The following is a 19,258-nucleotide window of genomic DNA, read 5'->3' on the forward strand; positions in this document are numbered from 1 at the left end:
AAGACAGTAAATCAAGAGCCAAAAGGTTTTGAACAGACGACCGAAGGACTCCATCTATATCTCAGGAAGATGGAGTGGAGCATGACAATGCGGCAGAAGACCTCTAGGCAAGAGAGGATAAAAGAGAGAACAGGAAGAAGACAGTGAGAATGGAAAGAAGGTGAGGGATTCAAGAGGCACTTTGGAGCAGACTCCAGAGGATCGGGAAAGCACCTGAATGGCGGCACAGAGGGAGAGTGGGATTCTGAAGAGGATTCTGAGTGTCTAGTGTACACATTTTGGTTGGCGGTGAGGCAATTCATCAAGGCAGAAAAATACTGAGGTTCTAAATAGATCAACAACCCTCTTCCAGAAAGAGAAAGAAATATTACCTCCATGAGCCCTACCTGAACAACATCGATGCAAGCATCCAAGTAGATGCAACCTTTAGATTCTTTTGAATTTTTCTCATCTTTATAGGAATTGAGAATATATGAACCATCAGGAAGCTGAGTTAAGTAAAAATACCGTCTCTTGAACACCTATGGGGGAAAAACCAACAGTGACACATTTGTTACATATACATGGGCATCTGAACAAAAAACCTTGATGGGTTTGCCACAGACATTATATCTGGATAATTTGCAGACAACTTGGAGAAGTCATTAGAAATCACCATGATCTTCACTTTCTTAAAATGGAGAGCTTGAAGTCAAGTGGTTTAACTCTCAGCCAAATATCTGGAGAAATTTTAACTCTTTAAAGTTTATAAAGCATTTATGTATATGAATCACTATCCATTTCACTACAGCATCCTTTTCCTGTTTAATTGCAAACCATAACTGGATTCTTATTATTTCATTCACAAATCCAAAGTTTCATTTCCAAATCCAAGTTGTATGTGTATATATATATATATATACACACACTTAGATATACATTACATATATATATATGTAATATATATATACACACACACACAAACACACCCTGTATCATGTATTTATATCTCACCTGCAGACCTTACCGCACTCACTTATGCGGCTCCAGGGTCCCTATTCCTGAGAGTCCAGCTTAGACAGTACTCACAGGGAAACACTGAGCACCATCACTTGTTACAGGTTGCTGTTGAAAGCCCTGTAGGCTGAGATCTGCGTTAAAAGGCCCAATGGGATTAGGCCATCCGTTTGAAATTAGGGATTAACAGTTAAGGAGTACCCTTGCTGCAACTCACAGTGAAATCCACAGGAATTGGAGAAGAGCTGGAAGACAGCCTGATGCATTTATTCTGTCCCTCTGCATGTGTACATGCTCAGTCGCTTCAGTTATGTCCAACTCGGTGACCTTCTGGACTGTAGCTCGCCAGGCTCCTTTGTCCATGGGATTTCTCCAGGCATCAATACTGGAGTGGGTTGCTGTGCTTCCTCCAGGGGATCTTCCCAACCCAGGGATCGAACCCACATCTCTTAAATCTGCTACACTGGCAGGCAGGTTCTTTACCACTAGCACCACCTGGGAAGCCCCTCTAGGCTTCCTTGGTAGCTCAGTTGGCTAAGAATCTACCTGCAATTCAGGGGACCCCAGTTTGATTACTGGGTTGGGAAGACCCACTCCAGTCTTCTTGGGTTTCCCTGGTGGCTGAGATGGTAAACATCTGCCTGCAATGCCGGAGACCTGGGTTGGATCCCCCGGTTGGGAAGATCCCCTGGAGGAGGGCACGGCAATCCACTCCAGTGTTCTTGCCTGGAGAATCCCCATGGACACAGGAGCCTGGCGGGCTGCAGTCTTTGGGGTCACAAAGACTCAGACGATGCCCCTCTATTCTCCCTTAAAAAGAGTCTTGGACCTGCTGAAGGAGGTGGGAAAGGGGGATTCAGAGCTCTCTGATGAATCTATGCTTCTGTCAGTAAGCCACAGACTGCAAGATATGTCTAGTATTTGTTATAGTAAAATTCCCCAGGACAAGAGATCTAAAATGATTTCAGGGTGGGAATGGGGAGACAGACTAGGAAATAGCCTCTTGATGATCATATTGAAGAAATGCATTCCTATGCATCTTGTCTTACAGAAGTCAGTTTTCAGATTTAAGCTTGCTGTTTTCAATAACCCATATGACTATCCAGTATGATCTCTGACTATTTTAAGAACTTTAATTAAGGAAAGAGTAGTATTTGGCAAGATTATTCTTGAAAACTACTTAACTTCTGGCAAAGTATTCAAAATATCAACAATTTATTTCTCTATGGCATGAGTAGGCAAAATATAAAAATACATTAAAGGGTATTTCCTTTAAGGAAAACCAGTAAAAAAGAAATCATACGCTTGTAGTTATTTTTGACTTATTCAAATACCATTGATTTTGGAATGAATGACAAAAATATACCAGTATGAGGAATACCCTAACAGGTTAGACTGGTAAATGCTTATAGCATCTATTTCAGGGAGGGACTGTGTGGGCTATATTCAATCAGAAGAAAGAAGTTCAAGCAGAAAAATACCAGTTTGGTTTTCAATGCCAATCCAGTAAATATTACTACATTACAAAGGTATAGAAAGTATGTGTGTGTGTTGTCTGTGTGATCTCATTTTACCCACATTTAAGTTTACTGCAACTCTAACTGAAGAAATCTAGATTCACATACAAGGAAAAAGTTAATCATAATGGTCATTATATATGTGTGTGTATATATATATATATTACTTATTTTTATAACAATCGTTCATATCTGTTATTAAACTGATGGAACCAGAAAACCTAAAATGACACAATGAGCTAATTTCAAATGAACAGAATACCACTTTTTAAAAGTTATCACAAAAACTATGTATGAATTCAAACTATAAATTTTCCAGGCAAATCTTAACAGAAAAAATCACAACCAGATTAGAATCTGAACCATGATCAACTCTAAAACTCAAGGTTCATAGACTCAGTGGTACAATCTGTAGAATCTACTGGCAGAGTCCTTAGCCAGTACCAGAGGAAGCAAAGATACAGAGCAAATCAGTTGTGGCACAGAGTCAAATTATAGCCTGCAAAATTTGTTTCATGTACAGCTGCCTCACCAAGCAAAGATGCTTCGTGGCAGCCAGCACTTCCAGTATTAGCAAGGCATGATCATTACAATAGAGATGGAAAGGGATCTGAAATTAGTCAATCACTTCCTGTAACACTGCAATTATGTCTAAATGTGACACTGAGGTAGGTATGTAGCTTGCAGATCTGGGAAGAGAGCAGATGCCTGGAATCACAGATCTTGAGTCTCACCCAGCACTCCTGCTCCCCAGCAGTGCAACTGTCCTCAGGACTTGCCTTCTCTCCATTTCCTCAGTTGTAAAGTGATGGGATCAGACTACATGATCTGTAACCTCCTTTTTTTCCATTATCTACATATAACTTCATTGGAAATGAACAAATAACACACCTACCTTCCCAGCTGGGGGCCACAACCTCCAAGTGATTTCCTACACAGGCTTAAAGCATACAGTTTGCACAGTAAGGAAGTTTCTTAAAAAGTCATTTCTATAGACATTAGACTGTCCCCACAACAGATCCATAAGATCTCCAAGATTTCTTCTCATTCAAATATTTTATGATATTTGTTGGGTTTCAACTTCTGGAAAGCTTTTAAGATACTTTTCAAAGAAGAAAGGAATATCTTAAATCTCTCAGTTCAGTTCAGTCACACAGTCCTATCCGACTCTGCAACCCCATGGACTGCAGCACGCCAGGTTTCCCTGTCCATCACCAACTCCCGGAGCTTACTCAAACTCATATCCTTCGATTCGATGATGCCATCCAACCATCTCATCCTCTGTCGTCCCCTTCTCCTCCTGTGTTCAATCTTGCCCAGCATCAGGGTTTTTACCAATGAGTCAGTTCTCCGTATCAGGTGGCCAAAGTATTGGAGCTTTAGCTTCAGCATCAGTCCTTCCAATGAATATTCAGGACTGATTTCCTTTAGGATTGACTGGTTTGATCTCTTGCAGTCCAAAGGACTCTCAAGAGTCTTCTCCAACACCACAGTTTAAAAGCATCAATTCTTTGGCACTCAGCTTTCTTTATTGTCCAGCTCTCATATCCATACATGACCACTGGAAAAAGCATATCTTTGACTAGACAGACCTTTGTCAGCAAAGTAATGTCTCTGCTTTTTAATGTGCTGTCTGGGTTTGTCATAGCTTTTCTTCCAAGGAGCAAGCATCTTTTAATTTCATGACTGCAGTCACTATCTGCAGTGATTTTGGAGCCCAAGAAAATAAAGTTTCTCACTGTTTCCATTGTTTCCCCATCTATTTGCCATGAAGTTGAGAGAGGGCAACAGGCAGGAAGGCCAAGGGTCTCCAAACGGAGGAAATAGGCTGCAAGTGTCATACATTTTATCTATCTTAATCAGCAGGAGGAAACAAACTAGCGATATTTTTTCCCTTCTCTATACAAATTTAAAAGAGGTTTCTCTTCTCAAACTTTGAGTTAACCAATGCATTTTTCTTATGGAAATGTTTGTCTTAAGCTATGTTAATGTACTGTGCATTTACCCCAAACGCTGTCTTCCGCCTATTGGCTCAGAACCTACTTGACAAACCAGTATGTTATACTCAGACATTGTTCCCCTAATCTATGTAAATGAAACTATTTGCATGATCTGCCTTTCTGCAAAATTCAAGTCAATCGTTTTATGACCCGGAATGTCCGGTGCTCAGATTATTCCAAAACACATCTTATGGATGAGGGGTCTGGTGTCACTCTGAGTTTTAAGACATTCCTTTCTTACATTAACAAACTGCTAGTGACTATATAACATCCAGCTGAAGACTAGCAGGGGGTTGCTCTTTCTGCCCCCTTCTGATGCCTGTGTCAGAAGCTTTCTCTGTCTCCTTTATACTTTAATAAAACTTTATCACACCAAAGCTCTGAGCGATCCAGCCTCGTCTCTGGCCCAGGATTGAATTCTTCTCCTCCAGAGGCCAAGAATCCCGGCCGTTTTTTTGTGGCTCAGCAACAACCTTTCAAAGTGATGGGACCAGATGACACGATCTTCATTTTTTGAATGTTGAGTTTTAAACCAGCTTCTTCACTCTCCTCTTTCATTTTCATCAAGAGGCTCTTCAGTTCCTCTTTGCTTTCTGCCATAAGGGTGGTGTCATCTGCATATCTGAGGTTATTGATATTTCTCCCTGCAATCTTGATCCCAGCTTGTGCTTCATCCAGCCCAGCATTTCACATGATGTACTATGCAAATAAGTTAAATCTCTCATATGGAATCAAAAGGGAAATCAGAAACATGACTTTATAAATTTATATAAATTTAGGGTTCCCTAGGTGGTGCTAGTGGTAAAGAATCCACCTGCCAATGCAGGAGACATAAAAGACTCAGTTCGATCTCTCAGGAAGATCCCCTGGAGGAGAAAATGGAAAACCACTCCAGTACTCGTGCTGGAAGAATCCCATGGACAGAGGAGCCTGGCAGGCTATAGTCCACTGGGTTGCAAAGAGTTGGACATGACTGAGCATCTGAGCACAAAATATACTTATTTATTTGGCTGTGCCAGGTCTTAGTTGCAGCATGCAGGATCTTTAGTTAATGGCATATGAACTCTTAGGTGCAGCATGTGAGATCTAGTTCCCTGACAAGGGACTCAACCCAGACCCCCTGTATTGGGAAAGCAGAGTCTTAGCCACTGGATCAACAGGGAAGTCCCAGAAACATGACATTTTTTAATGTTGCAATTTAAGGTACAGGTCTACATTGTTATTTTTTTTCTACTTTGAAAAGAAGACAGCTCTTAAAATAATGACTATATAGAACAGTGGTAATTACTTATATCATACCTTTCATCTGATAGACTCAAGTTCTTTGTAACCAAGAGCTAATTTTTTTAATGTCACTTGGGGATTAGCATCTCTATCCACATGTTACCTAACAGCAAACTGAGAGACTAAGAGCTCACTCAAGTTCACACAGGTAAGGTGATGGCAGAACTAGAATCACAATCATAGGAGAATAACAAAGAATCCTGCCTAATCCTTCCAATGGCTTCCCATTGAGGTTAGAATAAGACCTGAAATCCTCCCCATAGCCTAGGATGATGTGCATGCTCTGGTCTTGGGTTACCTCATGGACTTTATTTCTACTAAGGCAGCTACACTGGCTTACCTGCTATTCCTCAAACAAAAAAGCCTCCTTTGGACCTTTACGCTTTATGTCCCCTTGGCCTGGAAGTCTCTTCCCCCACATATCCACAGCTTCTTTCAGGTCTTGGCTTGACTCTTACCTCCTCTGAAAGGCTTTCTGTGACTACCTGCCCTCGTGGCAGCATCTTATTTTATCTTTTTCATAGAATCATCACTATTCAAATATATCTTTTCCATCTATGTATCTATTTGCTGTCTCTTTTAAAACAATTAAAGTCCACATCTCATCCACTGCTATAGCCCGAGTACCTGTGACAGTGCGTGGAACGCAATAAAATTTTGCAAAATGAATGAGGAATGAATGAATAATTCATTCACCAGTGCAGATTCTCCAGTAGTTTCATCCAATAGAAGGGTGTTTCTCCTGTAATGCCCATATTCTTCTTCCTCTTCCCCCATTTTATTATGTTTCCTAAATGGTGAACACAGCTGAAAATTCCCCACTTTACTCAGTGAGACACATGAATCCTGACCAATGGCCCACCCACACTACCCAGAAGAACAAAACAGAGTTAGCCAAAGGAGATAATTCTCTGGCATAAGGTTCTGCCAAGTATCTCGAAGGCCCTGAGCTGTTTGGAGAACAACCTTTTTGAACACCTACTCCACACGACCCTTTCTGGAGCAGGAACAAAGGGCTTCTATCACTCGGGTTGATTCAATCATGGAAGGCAGGAAGGTTTGAGCACCTAGTATTCTCAAATTAGGAGAGCCTTTTATCATTTTATGTAACAAATCTCAAGAGTGTTTAATAACCTATGTGTGTTCCCTAGAGGGTAATTATGTACTGCTAAATTCAATGAACCAGAAGCCCTGAGAAAGGATGGTCTGAAGGCTTTGTTCAAGTCAGGTGGGCCAGGAGCAATGTAGAAATCAGGAGGGGGAAATTTACCTGATTCATGTCTCAGAATAGGAAAGAAGAGGCAGCGAGGAAAAGAAGGAAGCAGGAGAATCGGAGGTACACTGGGTCTGAGAACTGTTCAAAGCAAAGATGAAAGAAATAATGGGGAAGAAAATCCCATAACTATCAGAAAATTGAGTTGCTGTTAATTACACCAGAATGTTGGGAACATCATCCTGCTAAAGCACCCCTACCCATAGGTTGGCAACCTAATATATCACTTATGACTCTCTACCATAGCATCTTACAGTCCTACCAGGTTTTAATACACTACATAGGTCTACCCTCTGGACAACTGGTTAAAAATCAAATAGCTTTACTTACATAATTCTATCATATCTGGGCCCTGGAAAATTTTTTAACTATTTAGTTTGAAGCAAAGAGGGGTCTACAATCCACCCTTCTCATCAGAGACAAATTAATTTATTGTCTTTCTTGGGGCATGTCATGACCCTGCTCAAATTTCCAATGACCCTCAGTTACCCACATACGTGGTAAGGCTCCCATGCCTGATCTGACATTCAAAGCACTCCCACAGCCCTACTAATAATATAAAATAATACCGACCTGTGACATCTGTGGAGTGCCTACTACATTACAGTTCTAGCTAAGTGCTTCTCTCATATCAGTGAAATCCTCATAATGACCTTGTGTGGTAATTACTATTATCATCTCCATGTTGCAGCAGAGAAACTGAGGCCCAAGCAGAGAGTAAAGGACCAAATCAACTCTATTTCCCATGACTACCCAACTTCACCTAATATACTTGCCCTGTACACACTGCCTGCCATGCTCACCTCCTTTCTGATCCCCTTCCTTGGCATCCCCACCTCCTTTAAGAAGCCTTCTCTGGGACTTCCCTGGTGGTCCAGTGGCTACAACTCCGGGCTCCCAATGCAGGGGGCCTGGGTTCGATCCCTAGTCAGAGAACTAGATCCCACATGCCACACCTAAGAATTTTCTTGCTACAACTAAAGGTCCCGCATGCCACAATGAAGACAGACGATCCTGTATGCTGCAACTAAGATCCAGTGCAGTCAAATAAATAAATATACATATACATGTGTGTATTACATATATATATATATACACACACACATATATATCTTTTATGTAGATATCTTTATATATATATATATATATATATATATATATATATATATAAAAGAAGCCTTCTCTCACACCAGTTCACAGTGATCTGGACTCATAAAACAATGGATCTCTGTACCACTTTTAAACAATATATCATTATTGTGTGTTTCATCTCCCCAAACAGGTTTCAAACTCTACACGATACACCTCTTTTTCTTTCTACCCTCCACAGTGCCAACACCTTGTACTAATAAGGTATTCCATACACATTTGGTGATGATGAATTCATTGATTCCTAATAGTGTCTGGCACATAAGAAGCCCCTAATAGGGACTTCCCTGGTGGTCCAGTGGCTAAGACTGAGCTCCCAATGCAGGGGGCCTGGGTTCAATCCCTGGTCAGAGAAACAGATCCCACATGCCACACCTAAGAGTTTGCATGCCACAACCAAACATCCTGCATGTCACAACAAAGATCGAAGATCCCGCATGCCACAACTAAGACCCAGTGCAGTCAAATAATTATTTAAAAAATAAAAAGAAGCCCTTAATAAATGGCTTTAAACATTTACCAATGAATGAGAGAAAAGGAAACATTAAAAAAAAAACTAATTAGTGAGAAATCCCTTACCCATTAAAATAAGTGTAATCTGTCAGCTGTGAGAGACGGACTGGGAGACTTGAGCATACAAGGTATTAGTGTATCAAAAATAAAAGCTTCCCTCTACCCTTGTTCCAATAAACACAGTGACCTTGGCCTCCCAGCAATTATTTTAATTTCATATGTGCTTTTTTAGGTAAAATCCTCTTTTGATTTGTTGTTCTCCCAGTGCAGAAGGCAAAAAACCCTCCTGTAACAGTGAAAGAATAAGTGAGAACTCTTAGACTCTTGGATATATAACAAATGGCTCTGCTTTGTGCAAAAAGAAAGGGCACCAGAACTGAGTCATACATCAAGCAGTTGAACTTGCAACCCCGATAACATACCCAGACACTTCGATGTTTAATTGCTAAGAAAGGAGAGGAGGGAACTTGAGGAATGTGACCAAATTGAGCCAAGAAGATGCCTAAAGGTGGGTGTCCCAAACGGTTGGCCAAGAATCTGCAACAGATTTTTTTTTAATGAAAAACCACAGTCAAGATCAGATTCTTCCTTATTCCATATATCATTATATCCCTCAGGAAAAACAGTTCTAAATACCACAGGAAGGTCATGTCCAATATCAGAGCTATCTAGTCCACACTAAATTCCTTCACTGATATGGAGAGACGCTGAAAAAAGCAGATGTCCCTAGCAACTAGCTACTTGGGAAAGAGAGCACGGACGTTTCTGCAATGACTGGAGTTTCTGCCCAAGGGATCATTTATTGTCTATGCTATCTTTAAACTGCTCTCCGGAACTTTCCCAGGAACTGAAGAGTAGCAGTGGGGTGTGTTCTCATGATCTAGAAGGTACAAATTGAGGAAATTAATCACCTATGACAAGGCTTGTCTTGTTTTAACATGAACACTGAGCAAAAAGCAATTATGAGCTGATTCAAGTGGTCACTGTGCCCAGACAACCAACAGAGCTTCTGGGAGAGCTGCAAGCTGCCAGCCAGCATCTGTCTCTGTGAAAGGACACGCTCAGGCACTGGAGAACTGTGACTTGGGGAGGGACACATGTCATTAGCAGCTCTCCTGTAGCCTGGGTTCCTCGGGGCTAGTTCTTAGCCAATAACAGGGAAGCTCAGCAAGCACTTCTGGGAAAATGACAATTGTAGAAAATGGTGCAGACTACATCCCGTCTGACCTCACTGGCAGAAAGGTGGATACTGGAGGAAATACAAAGGTTTATTCCCTAAATATGGGGTCTTCCAGTCTTCCAATAGGAAGAGCTCAGCTCAGTTGTCACCAGCCTTTTTTCCCTAGAGCCCATCCATTGCCCTCAATGTTCTTACAAAACTGTCTGGCAGCTAGCTAGGGAGGCTGAACTTTCTAAAGCAGCCCATGTACAAATTACTTGGGCTACATTATGCATATTGCATTAGAGGTCATATGCTTGCTTTCTCAAAAGCCCTTATAAAGTAGGAGTCTTCTGATTCTCTTTTATCTACTGGACTTTGTGGAGTCTTTTCTAATCCTCTTTCCTTCATTTTTTTTTTCTTTCTACCTTCTCACGTGATTCTATTTCTTCCTTCCTGGCTATTAGATGGCCTTATTTCTGAGAGGCAACATGGCCAGGAAAAAGACTCAGACTTGTTGATAACAATAGCTTTAAAGTGGTTATGCATAATTTCAAACAATCCAAAGGACTGATTCTACATAGCTTTTAATAAAATCCAGAAATTTTTAAGTGAATAAAGATCTGTAAACTTCACCTCCCTCTGAAAGATACCCAGCTGCCCTGTTTAATCCCTGTCATCCCCAGAAGGCTCCGCCAGCCAGTGTCAAGACACAGCGCATCAAAGACATGCAGATAAAACAGGAGGGCAGACGCATGGCTCCCGTAGGCTGTTATTTGCCAGTGAGTCATGATTAATACCCAGAGCCTTCTGCTGTAGCTTCCTGGTTAGCCTGCTGTGAATTTGCAGGGGCTGTCAACACGCAAATTTTCTGATAGAAAAGGTTCTTTGCTCTCAACTCTGCGAGCGCTAGCCCTGTGGTGAGCTCATTACTGAAGCCACCAAAGCCTGTCACCAGCATGGGCTGGAGTTCCTAGCAAGTAGGGGACTCTGCATGTACCAAAAGTCAAACTACCACCAGGATCAGGAAAATGACTCAACCAACAGCATACCTGAATCATCGGCCCATTCGCTCAGGAGAGGAATTAATACTCTTCACATCAAAGATTGGCACAGTAGAAGGAAATATATAGAATTTTCCCTTTCGGAGTGTCTCATTAACTCTAGCCCTCTGCCTCGGTTCTTCTGTCCTCTGCCTGAGCCAATCCAGGCCTGATGTGTATGATTCCCCCACCCTCTACAGGGCACCTAGGGATACGAGCCTGAGGCCTCCAGTGCATCTCAGTTTATTGGCCTGTACTTCTGCTTTGGCCCTCACTCCAACTTTAGCCTGATGACTATAAAACTGCTACCCACGCCCCATCTTCCCCCTGCCTGTTCCATACACTCACACGCCCTTTGTTTATGTAGGGAGAAAGAGCACAGTAAACACTACGGGTTTCCACTAATTTCAACGATGCTAAACCAAGTAAGTGTTAAAGCACAATTTTTATAGGAAAAAATATCTTGGTGAAATCCTTCAGATACCTTTAACTGAATCTGGCTGGACCTTCCTTTCATGCCCAGTCTAGCCGTGAGAAAATCTGGAAATCCACTACTTATTGCTATGGTTTTAGGAGGTTAAAAACCAGAAGAACATAGGTTGTATATTCAGCTCCCAGAAATCCAAAATGGAGACTCAGAATCCACAATAAAGAAGAGCCGGGATAAATGAAACCCATAACCAGAGACAATTCCCAAAGCTCATTATGGCCTTTATATTTCAAATTATTCCCCACTCATTTTTTAAAAAGAACTGTGCAGCACATGTGACCAAATTGATTTACTCTTCTTTTCCTTTCTCAGCCTACTGTTTGGTAAAGGTTTTGAAAAGAATAGGTGTTTTTATGTTATGTGAATTACATCTCACTTTTTGAAAAAGAAGAAGAAAGAAGTGGAGAAAATATGAACAGCTGGGGATAAAAAAAAAAAGGAGAGGGGAAGCAAAGAGCCTAGCTCAGCAGCAGCATAGAAACAATTAGCCGGAAACAAGCAGCAGCTGTCCCCTTCAGCCAGGCCACGTGGTCACCAGGTCACCTCAGACCCACCACCCACTTCATGAATTTATGGTTCCTGCCTGGCCTTTGTAAGTAGTGGAGTTTTAAACCTCAGGGGGAGATGATACAAAAGCTGAACAATCAATCTTTGACTAACTGAGTGAATTGCTTTTCTATTTCCATTATAACAAGTTACGATAAATTTAGTGGCTGAAAACAACATAAATGTACTATCTCACAATTCTGAAGGTTAGACATCTGACATGGCTCTCACCAGCCTAAAATTAAGGTGAGAGCAGAGTTTTGCTCCTTTCTGAAGGCTCTAGGGAACAATCCACTTCCTTGCCTTTCCCAGATTTCAGAGGCTGCCCGCATTGCTCGGCCCTTCCTCCATCTTCAAAGCCAGCAACAAAGCATCTCTCTCTGACCCTGCTTCTGCCCTCACATCTCTTTCCCTAACTCTCCTCTTTTGCTTCTGTCTTCCAGTTAAAAGGACCCTTATGATTACATTGGATAATCCAGGCTAATCTCCCTACTAGCTGATAAGTGATTTTTTTTTAACTCCTTTGCCATGTAAGGGAACATTTATAGATTCCAGGGATTGGGAATGGATGTCTTGGGGGGGGGCGGGGGGGCGGGGAGGCTTTATTCTGCCTACCACATCAATCAATCTGTAATTCATGAATTATAATAGAAAATTTGAAAGCATACACCTTTGACAGACAACTGCATTTGGATTTATAATATATAAGCTCCTTAAAAAGTAATATTGGGACTTCCCTAGTGGTCCAGTGGTTAAGACTGCCTTCCAATGCATGGGATGCAAGTTCTATCCCTGGTCGGGGAACTAAGATCCCACATGCTGCAGAGCAACTAACCCACATGCCACACCTAGAGAGCGCACATACCATAACTGAGTCCACACTGTAACTAAAGAAGCGTGTGTGCCGCCATGAAGAGCCCACATGCTGCAACGAAGACACAGCAGAGCCAAAACAGAAAAAACTAAAGAGGAATTTCTTTTTTAAAAAAAGTTATATGTAAAACAAATTATAATTTAAAGTCATTATAAGTGAAAGTGTTAGTCACTCAGTCATGTCTGACTCTTTGTGACCCCATGGACTCTATGGACTGTAGCCCACCAGGCTCCTCTGCCCATGGAATTCTCCAGGCAAGAATATTGTAGTGGGTTGCCACTTCCTTCTCCAGGGGATCTTCTCAATCCAGGGATGGAACCCAGGTCTCCTGCATTGTAGGCAGATTCTTTACCATCTGAGCCACCAGGGAAGTCCCAAAGTCATTAGACTAACTCACTATTGAAACGAATCCTGTGGTGAATGGTTTTGTAAAGATATTAACTCCCTGATGTCTTCTTTTAGGAATCCAGATTTTCATACATTTACTTAATATCAGACTAAAGCTTAAGTATGGGTTAAAGCATTTTAATATTTTGAGAAGTTAGGGAAAGAGAGTGGAATCAAAAACCAAAGAACCATTTTCTAAGAAACTGCCCACAATTATCACCTTCACATGGACATTTCTGAACCTGATAACTCTGACAGGAAATATAATAAAGACTTGAATCTCACTCACTCAGCTAGGGAGCACCAACAACATGCTGGTTAAGATCACAGGCTCAGGCATCTGCCTACCTAGGTGTTGATCCTACTTCTGAAACCTCGAAGCTATATGACCTTGGGTTTATCACTGAATTTCTTTGTGCCTCACTTTCCATATGTGTCAACCAAGAATAATACTTCTACCTGTATCTTAGGACTGCCATGAGGATTAAAAGAGATACAGAATATGAAACATTCAATATGGTGCCTGGCACAGATCAAGTCATCAATAAATGGATTTTCCTATCCTCACCATGTGCCAATGCACAGGTTTAGGTGCGAGAGACATATAGGAAGTATTCTGTAACTTAGATTCATTATTTTCAGCACTTGAAAATGAAAGTGAGAGCAGGACATAACCACTAAATGGAAAGCAGCAGGCAAAATATTAAATTAAGATAAAACTTGAGTCTTCCCTTGGTAGACACCCATGGTTTCTGCTTGCAGGCTATGTGGAAGAAAGAATGACCTTTTTTACTTAATGGAAGTGTGAATCACCCTCGGCAAACCACATGATGTTATATTGAATATCCGAAAGAACAGTTATATTTGGTATCAGAGAATAATTTGGTTTTCTGCTCAGAATCTTCAAGTAGCTTGTTAGTTTTACCTTTGAATTTTAATGGCTCTCTACCACCTCCTGAACAAAAGCCAACTTCATGTCTGAGGCATTCATGGCACAATTTGATCCCTCTCAATGTTTCTAAGTTCATCTTGCACAAACCCCAAGCACAAAGTTGCTATTCTGGCCAAACTACAAAACTAGTTCTGACAGGACTAAGGTATGCCTTGGTATAGTAGCTAATTTGGTATGTTTTTTAAAATCTAGTTTGGAGGTTTCTGGAGGCCAGGAATACCATCTTAGATATCCATACATTTTCCCCATAGTGATCAGCATAGAATGAGCTGCTGCTGCTGCTGCTAAGTCGCTTCAGTCGCGTCCGACTCTGCGACCCCATAGCCGGCAGCCCACCAGGCTCCGCCGTCCCTGGGATTCTCCAGGCAAGAATACTGGAGTGGGTTGCCATTTCCTTCTCCAGTGCATGAAAGGGAAAAGTGAAAGTGAAGTCGCTCAGTCGTCCGACTCTTAGCGACCCCATGGACTGTAGCCTACCAGGCTCCTCCATCCATGGGATTTTCCAGGCAAGAGTACTGGAGTGGGGTGCCATTGCCTTCTCCGATGGAATGAGCAACTTATTAAATTTGTTAAAGAAAGAGTACCCTATTCTTCTACTCAATTTACATTCATTTCCACACAGGAACCTTTGATGCCTTTTTTTGTTTCAAAGCTATTTTCTTCATTCAACTGACAGCCTCTTTTTCAAACACCTTGATTCAGAAGATAATAATTACATTTCTTTAAAAAGGTGCACTTCTAAATTTATCTAAGGTTTCAGAGTTCTTCAATTCCATACTTCTGTGAGAATCCTCTCACTAAAGAATTTTTTTTTTGCTGGGGCTCCTTGCTAAAAAATGTTTAAAAAGAAATATTGCTTCCAGAGAGGCTAGTCATGGCACTATTCTTAAAATGATGAAATAATAATAATAATAACTTCCTACCTTCATGGTAACTGTGATGGTGCTATTGACATTGGCTTTATGCAACCAGCCTTGTTTGATCACACCACCCTTCTGAGAGCATAAAGATGATGAATCCTGAAACAGAGGGAAAACCATCAGTGAAACAGCAGCTGGCCCATTATCCAATCAAACAATTGGGGAGCACGAACCAGGCCCTGCCCCATTTTGCAAAGCAAGAAGCTCCCTCTCCCTGCATCCCCTCACCCCCCCTTGAAGATGCCTAATTAAACTTGAAATTGTTAACAACAGGATGAAAAGCTCTGTGCTGAGAAATGGAATATTTCCTGCCGTATCAGTAAACAAAGGGTGTCAAAGTCAACAGCAATTGCAGCCACCAAGGATGGTGAGCTGAACCCTGAGGGAACCCAGGAAGGAAACAATATCGGCCATCTAGCAGCCATCAGAACCCTGAAGGAACCCAGGAAGGAAACAATATCGGCCATCTAGCAGCCATCAGAACCCTGAAGGAACCCAGGAAGGAAACAATATCGGCCATCTAGCAGCCATCAGAACCCTGAAGGAACCCAGGAAGGAAACAATATCGGCCATCTAGCAGCCATCAGAACCCTGAAGGAACCCATGAAGGAAACAGTATTGGCCATCTAGCAGCCATCAGAACCCTGAAGGAATCCAGGAAGGAAACAATATCGGCCATCTAGCAGCCATCAGAACCCTGAAGGAACCCAGGAAGGAAACAATATCGGCCATCTAGCAGCCATCAGACTGTAGCCACTCCCTACAGTGAGCCCTGAGGAAATTCAGGATACTGGCTCCAGGTAGCAGAGGTGCATATCAAAGGAATGATGTCAGTGAGACTCTTGCATCTTCCCATATATAGAAAAGCCCTAAATTCCTTAACTTGGTTTTCTTTAATTAACAATCATCTTTTGATGTTCAGAATTCCTGCCCTTCACCACAAAACTTCTAAATAACCTGGCTCCTCCTCTTGCTTCCACTGAGCAGTTGTTTCAGGGTTACTTGAGATGCTGTCTCCCGGTCTTGAAGTCCTAAAAATGCCGACTGAATAAAAACGTAACTTTCAGGTTGTGGATATTTTTTAAGTCCACAGTGCCATGCACACAATAGACACTCAATATTTACTGGATCATATGGGCTGTCTTGTGGGAAAGTCTTCTGCATTATGTAAACGGTCAAACTTCACCTCAAAATGTCAAAGACATCTGGGTCCTCTATCCCAAGAGGGATCTATCAGGCAGGAGAGTCCAGATGAATCACCACACCACATGCCCAGTGCGGGAAAAGCAACTCCACACGTGTGTCCCACAAGTGGGAAAATGGGTTAATACGCACATCACAGCTCATTTCACTTTATTTTTCCTAAACTCCATTTGGAAATACAACAATGTTAATTTTTTTTTGTTTTTTTGTTTGTTTGTTTGTTTTTTTAAATTAGTTTATTTATCTATTTTTTAACTTTACAATATTGTATTTGTTTTGCCATACATTGACATGAATCCACCATGGGTGTACATGTTTTCCCCTTCCAGAACCCCCCTCCCACCTCCCTCTCTAAATTTTTTTAAAAAAACACTCATTAGCTTGAAAGTTTGCCCTAGATTATTCATAAACAATTCTTTCCCTCATCTTTTCTCAGGGAAATCTCTCTCAACACAAGGGACCTTGAAGAAGCCAGTGCAATTGCCCCCATCTTTACCTCATCCTTCTCACAGTCCTCATCAATCTCAAATACATGATTGGGAATCTTTTCTGGTCGCAGAGACTTGCTGAAAATACAAAAGAGTTGTCTTAGACACTGAGCAGAACAGAAAAAAAGAAACCAAATCAAGCTGAGTAGACTTCTTTCTTTCACAAGCAAGAAAATGCCAAGACATAAGAAGGAGGAATTTTTTCTCCTTTCCAAACTCAGATTCTCCGCTCTGGCATTACCTTCTGTAAAAGGACTCCCACATGGGCAGCCAACCTCAAAGACATAACTAGGCCCAAATTGCAAGGAATGCACGCCAGAGCTGTCAGTGGTGATGGGACCTTATCTTTCCCAGGCCAAAAAGCAACCCCATGTCATCCTGGCTCTTCTGTCTGTTTGCTACATGATCCTGGACTGACCATCTTAGGACTCAGCTTTAAAGGATATCTTTAAGACTCAGTTTTCTTCTCTGGGAAAGTGCCTTGAAAGCTACCAAAGCCTAGACCAAGTCTTATTCCTCCAAAACATCTCCCACGTGATATCCTTTGAGGTTAATAATCTTATGGATGAAAAGGGGAGGAAAGTGAGCGTTCAAGTGACTGAGTGACTAGCCCAAGGTCACCCAGCTAGGAAGTGGTAGAAATAAGATTTGAACCCTGACAGTCTGGCTGTTGGGCCAGAGTGCTCACAGCAGCCTTCCAACTCAAATGAAAGAGATGCACTTAAAAAAAAATTATCTACTTATTTATTGGGCTGCATCAGGTCTTAGTTGTGGCACACGAGCTTAGTTGCCTCACAGCATGTGGGGTCAAAGTTCCCCAACCAGGAATCTAACCCATGTCCCCTGCATTGCAAGGCAGATTCTTAACCACTGGATCACCAGGAAAGTTCCAAGAGATGTACTTTTGTCAAGAGATGTCTGGGGCCATCAAACTGAGCCAAATGTCTTCTAGCTTTTTCACTGACAGCACTAGAAAACGCTCACAACATTATCCAGAATCAAAGAAGGATGATTTTATGGTCAATATACACACACCAAAGCCAAGAAGTGAACATGTCCATTTTGGAAAAAATTTCAATAAGCAAAAATATCCAATTACCCAAAACACACTTACCAAACATGCTGGTTGTTTGAGGTTTTGCTTTATTATCTGTTATAATTGAGAAGCTTCACAAGTGGCTTGAAAAAATGTAAAATGTTTAATAACTCGCCTCTTGAAAGTTTCTCTTAAATTCTAAACTTACCATGGCAGCATTCGAAAGTCTCCAGAGAAGTCTTCATACTTGTAGTTCACCACGTGCCAATCTGTGCTATAGGTTTTAATACACTGAAAGAAAATAGGAATCTTTAATTTGAAATGTAGGAAAGGTACATGCACACTATTTTTATGTCTGGTAATAAGCTGATGGGGCTTCCCTGGTGGCTCAGGGGTAAAGAATCTGTCTGCAGTGTAGGAGACCAGGGTTCGATCCCTGGGTCGGGAAGATCCCCTGGAGGGCATGGAAACCCACTCCAGTATTCTTTCCTGGAGAATTCCATGGACAGAGCAACCTGGTGGGCTATAGTCCATGGGGTCACAAAGAATTGGACATGACTGAAGCGACTAAGCAGCAGCAGCAGCAATAAGCTGACAGACTTAAAAATCACCTGGGGAATGCTAGTACTGAGATCTTCCTTTGGGGATTAACTGTGTCTTCCTAAACCAGTTGGTGGTAATAAATCCCAATTCACATGTTCTCTTCGACTCTCTGACTTCAAGTCCAAAGAGTATTCAAGTTTATAAGAATACAAGCCACTTGTGAAAGTATTTAAGCTGTATCCTCTATGTCACATTAAACAGACTTGTTATGTAGGTCAGTTAAATTCCAGTAATTTTGTTTTCCATTTACACTAAGAGTATTTTAAATACAGTATTTATTAAATGAAGGAATAATGACTTTTCTTCCGTGGCCTCTGAGCCTCTTACCTCTTTGACAAACAAACTCTGGGCCCTCTTCTCACCATCTTCCGGTACAGTGGACTGGACCGTTCGGCGTTGACGACTGATCACTGAGATCTAGAAGACATAGAATATTCTTGCTATACGAACTAGCCTGAAAAATGCAATTTTGAAGAAGTACTAGTGGACTCACAGATATATCTTCCATTGGAAACATAAGCAGGTCTCGGAGCGGGTCGCTGTAAATCTGAGTTTTTCTTTGGGCGATAACATTCTCATAGTCCAAGGGCTCAACAACTTTGGTCTTTTCCTTTATAAGAGACAAAAAGAAAGTAATACTGTCAAACAGACTGAAATTCCTTGTCATGTGTCCAAGATACATTATTTAACCAAAGGGATTACTGATAATCAGCACTTAAGGGAGACACTTTTATGAGAGAAACCATCTCTATAATTAGACACACACACCAAATACACACACACACACACACACACACACACACACACACACACACACACACACAT

At 41.5% G+C, this 19,258-nt stretch overlaps 1 protein-coding gene across 2 annotated transcripts in view; it reads right to left on the reverse strand.

The window, feature by feature from the left end:
- Positions 1–19,258, reverse strand: part of LOC145536040 (dedicator of cytokinesis protein 11) — a 201,815-nt gene that overhangs the window by 130,888 nt on the left and 51,669 nt on the right. For both annotated transcript variants that reach the window (XM_081564420.1, XM_081564421.1), the window contains exons 2-7: positions 18,927–19,043; positions 18,761–18,850; positions 18,039–18,121; positions 16,803–16,872; positions 15,107–15,202; positions 387–521 (exon numbers count right to left, since the gene is read on the reverse strand). In XM_081564420.1, the coding sequence (XP_081420546.1) occupies positions 387–521; positions 15,107–15,202; positions 16,803–16,872; positions 18,039–18,121; positions 18,761–18,850; positions 18,927–19,043 (591 nt within the window). The remainder of the gene's footprint in view (positions 1–386; positions 522–15,106; positions 15,203–16,802; positions 16,873–18,038; positions 18,122–18,760; positions 18,851–18,926; positions 19,044–19,258) is intronic.

This window comes from Giraffa tippelskirchi, chromosome X, assembly GCF_054371585.1.
Source record: "Giraffa tippelskirchi isolate mGirTip1 chromosome X, T2T-mGirTip1v1.2.pri, whole genome shotgun sequence".
NCBI classification, from domain to species: domain Eukaryota; kingdom Metazoa; phylum Chordata; class Mammalia; order Artiodactyla; family Giraffidae; genus Giraffa; species Giraffa tippelskirchi.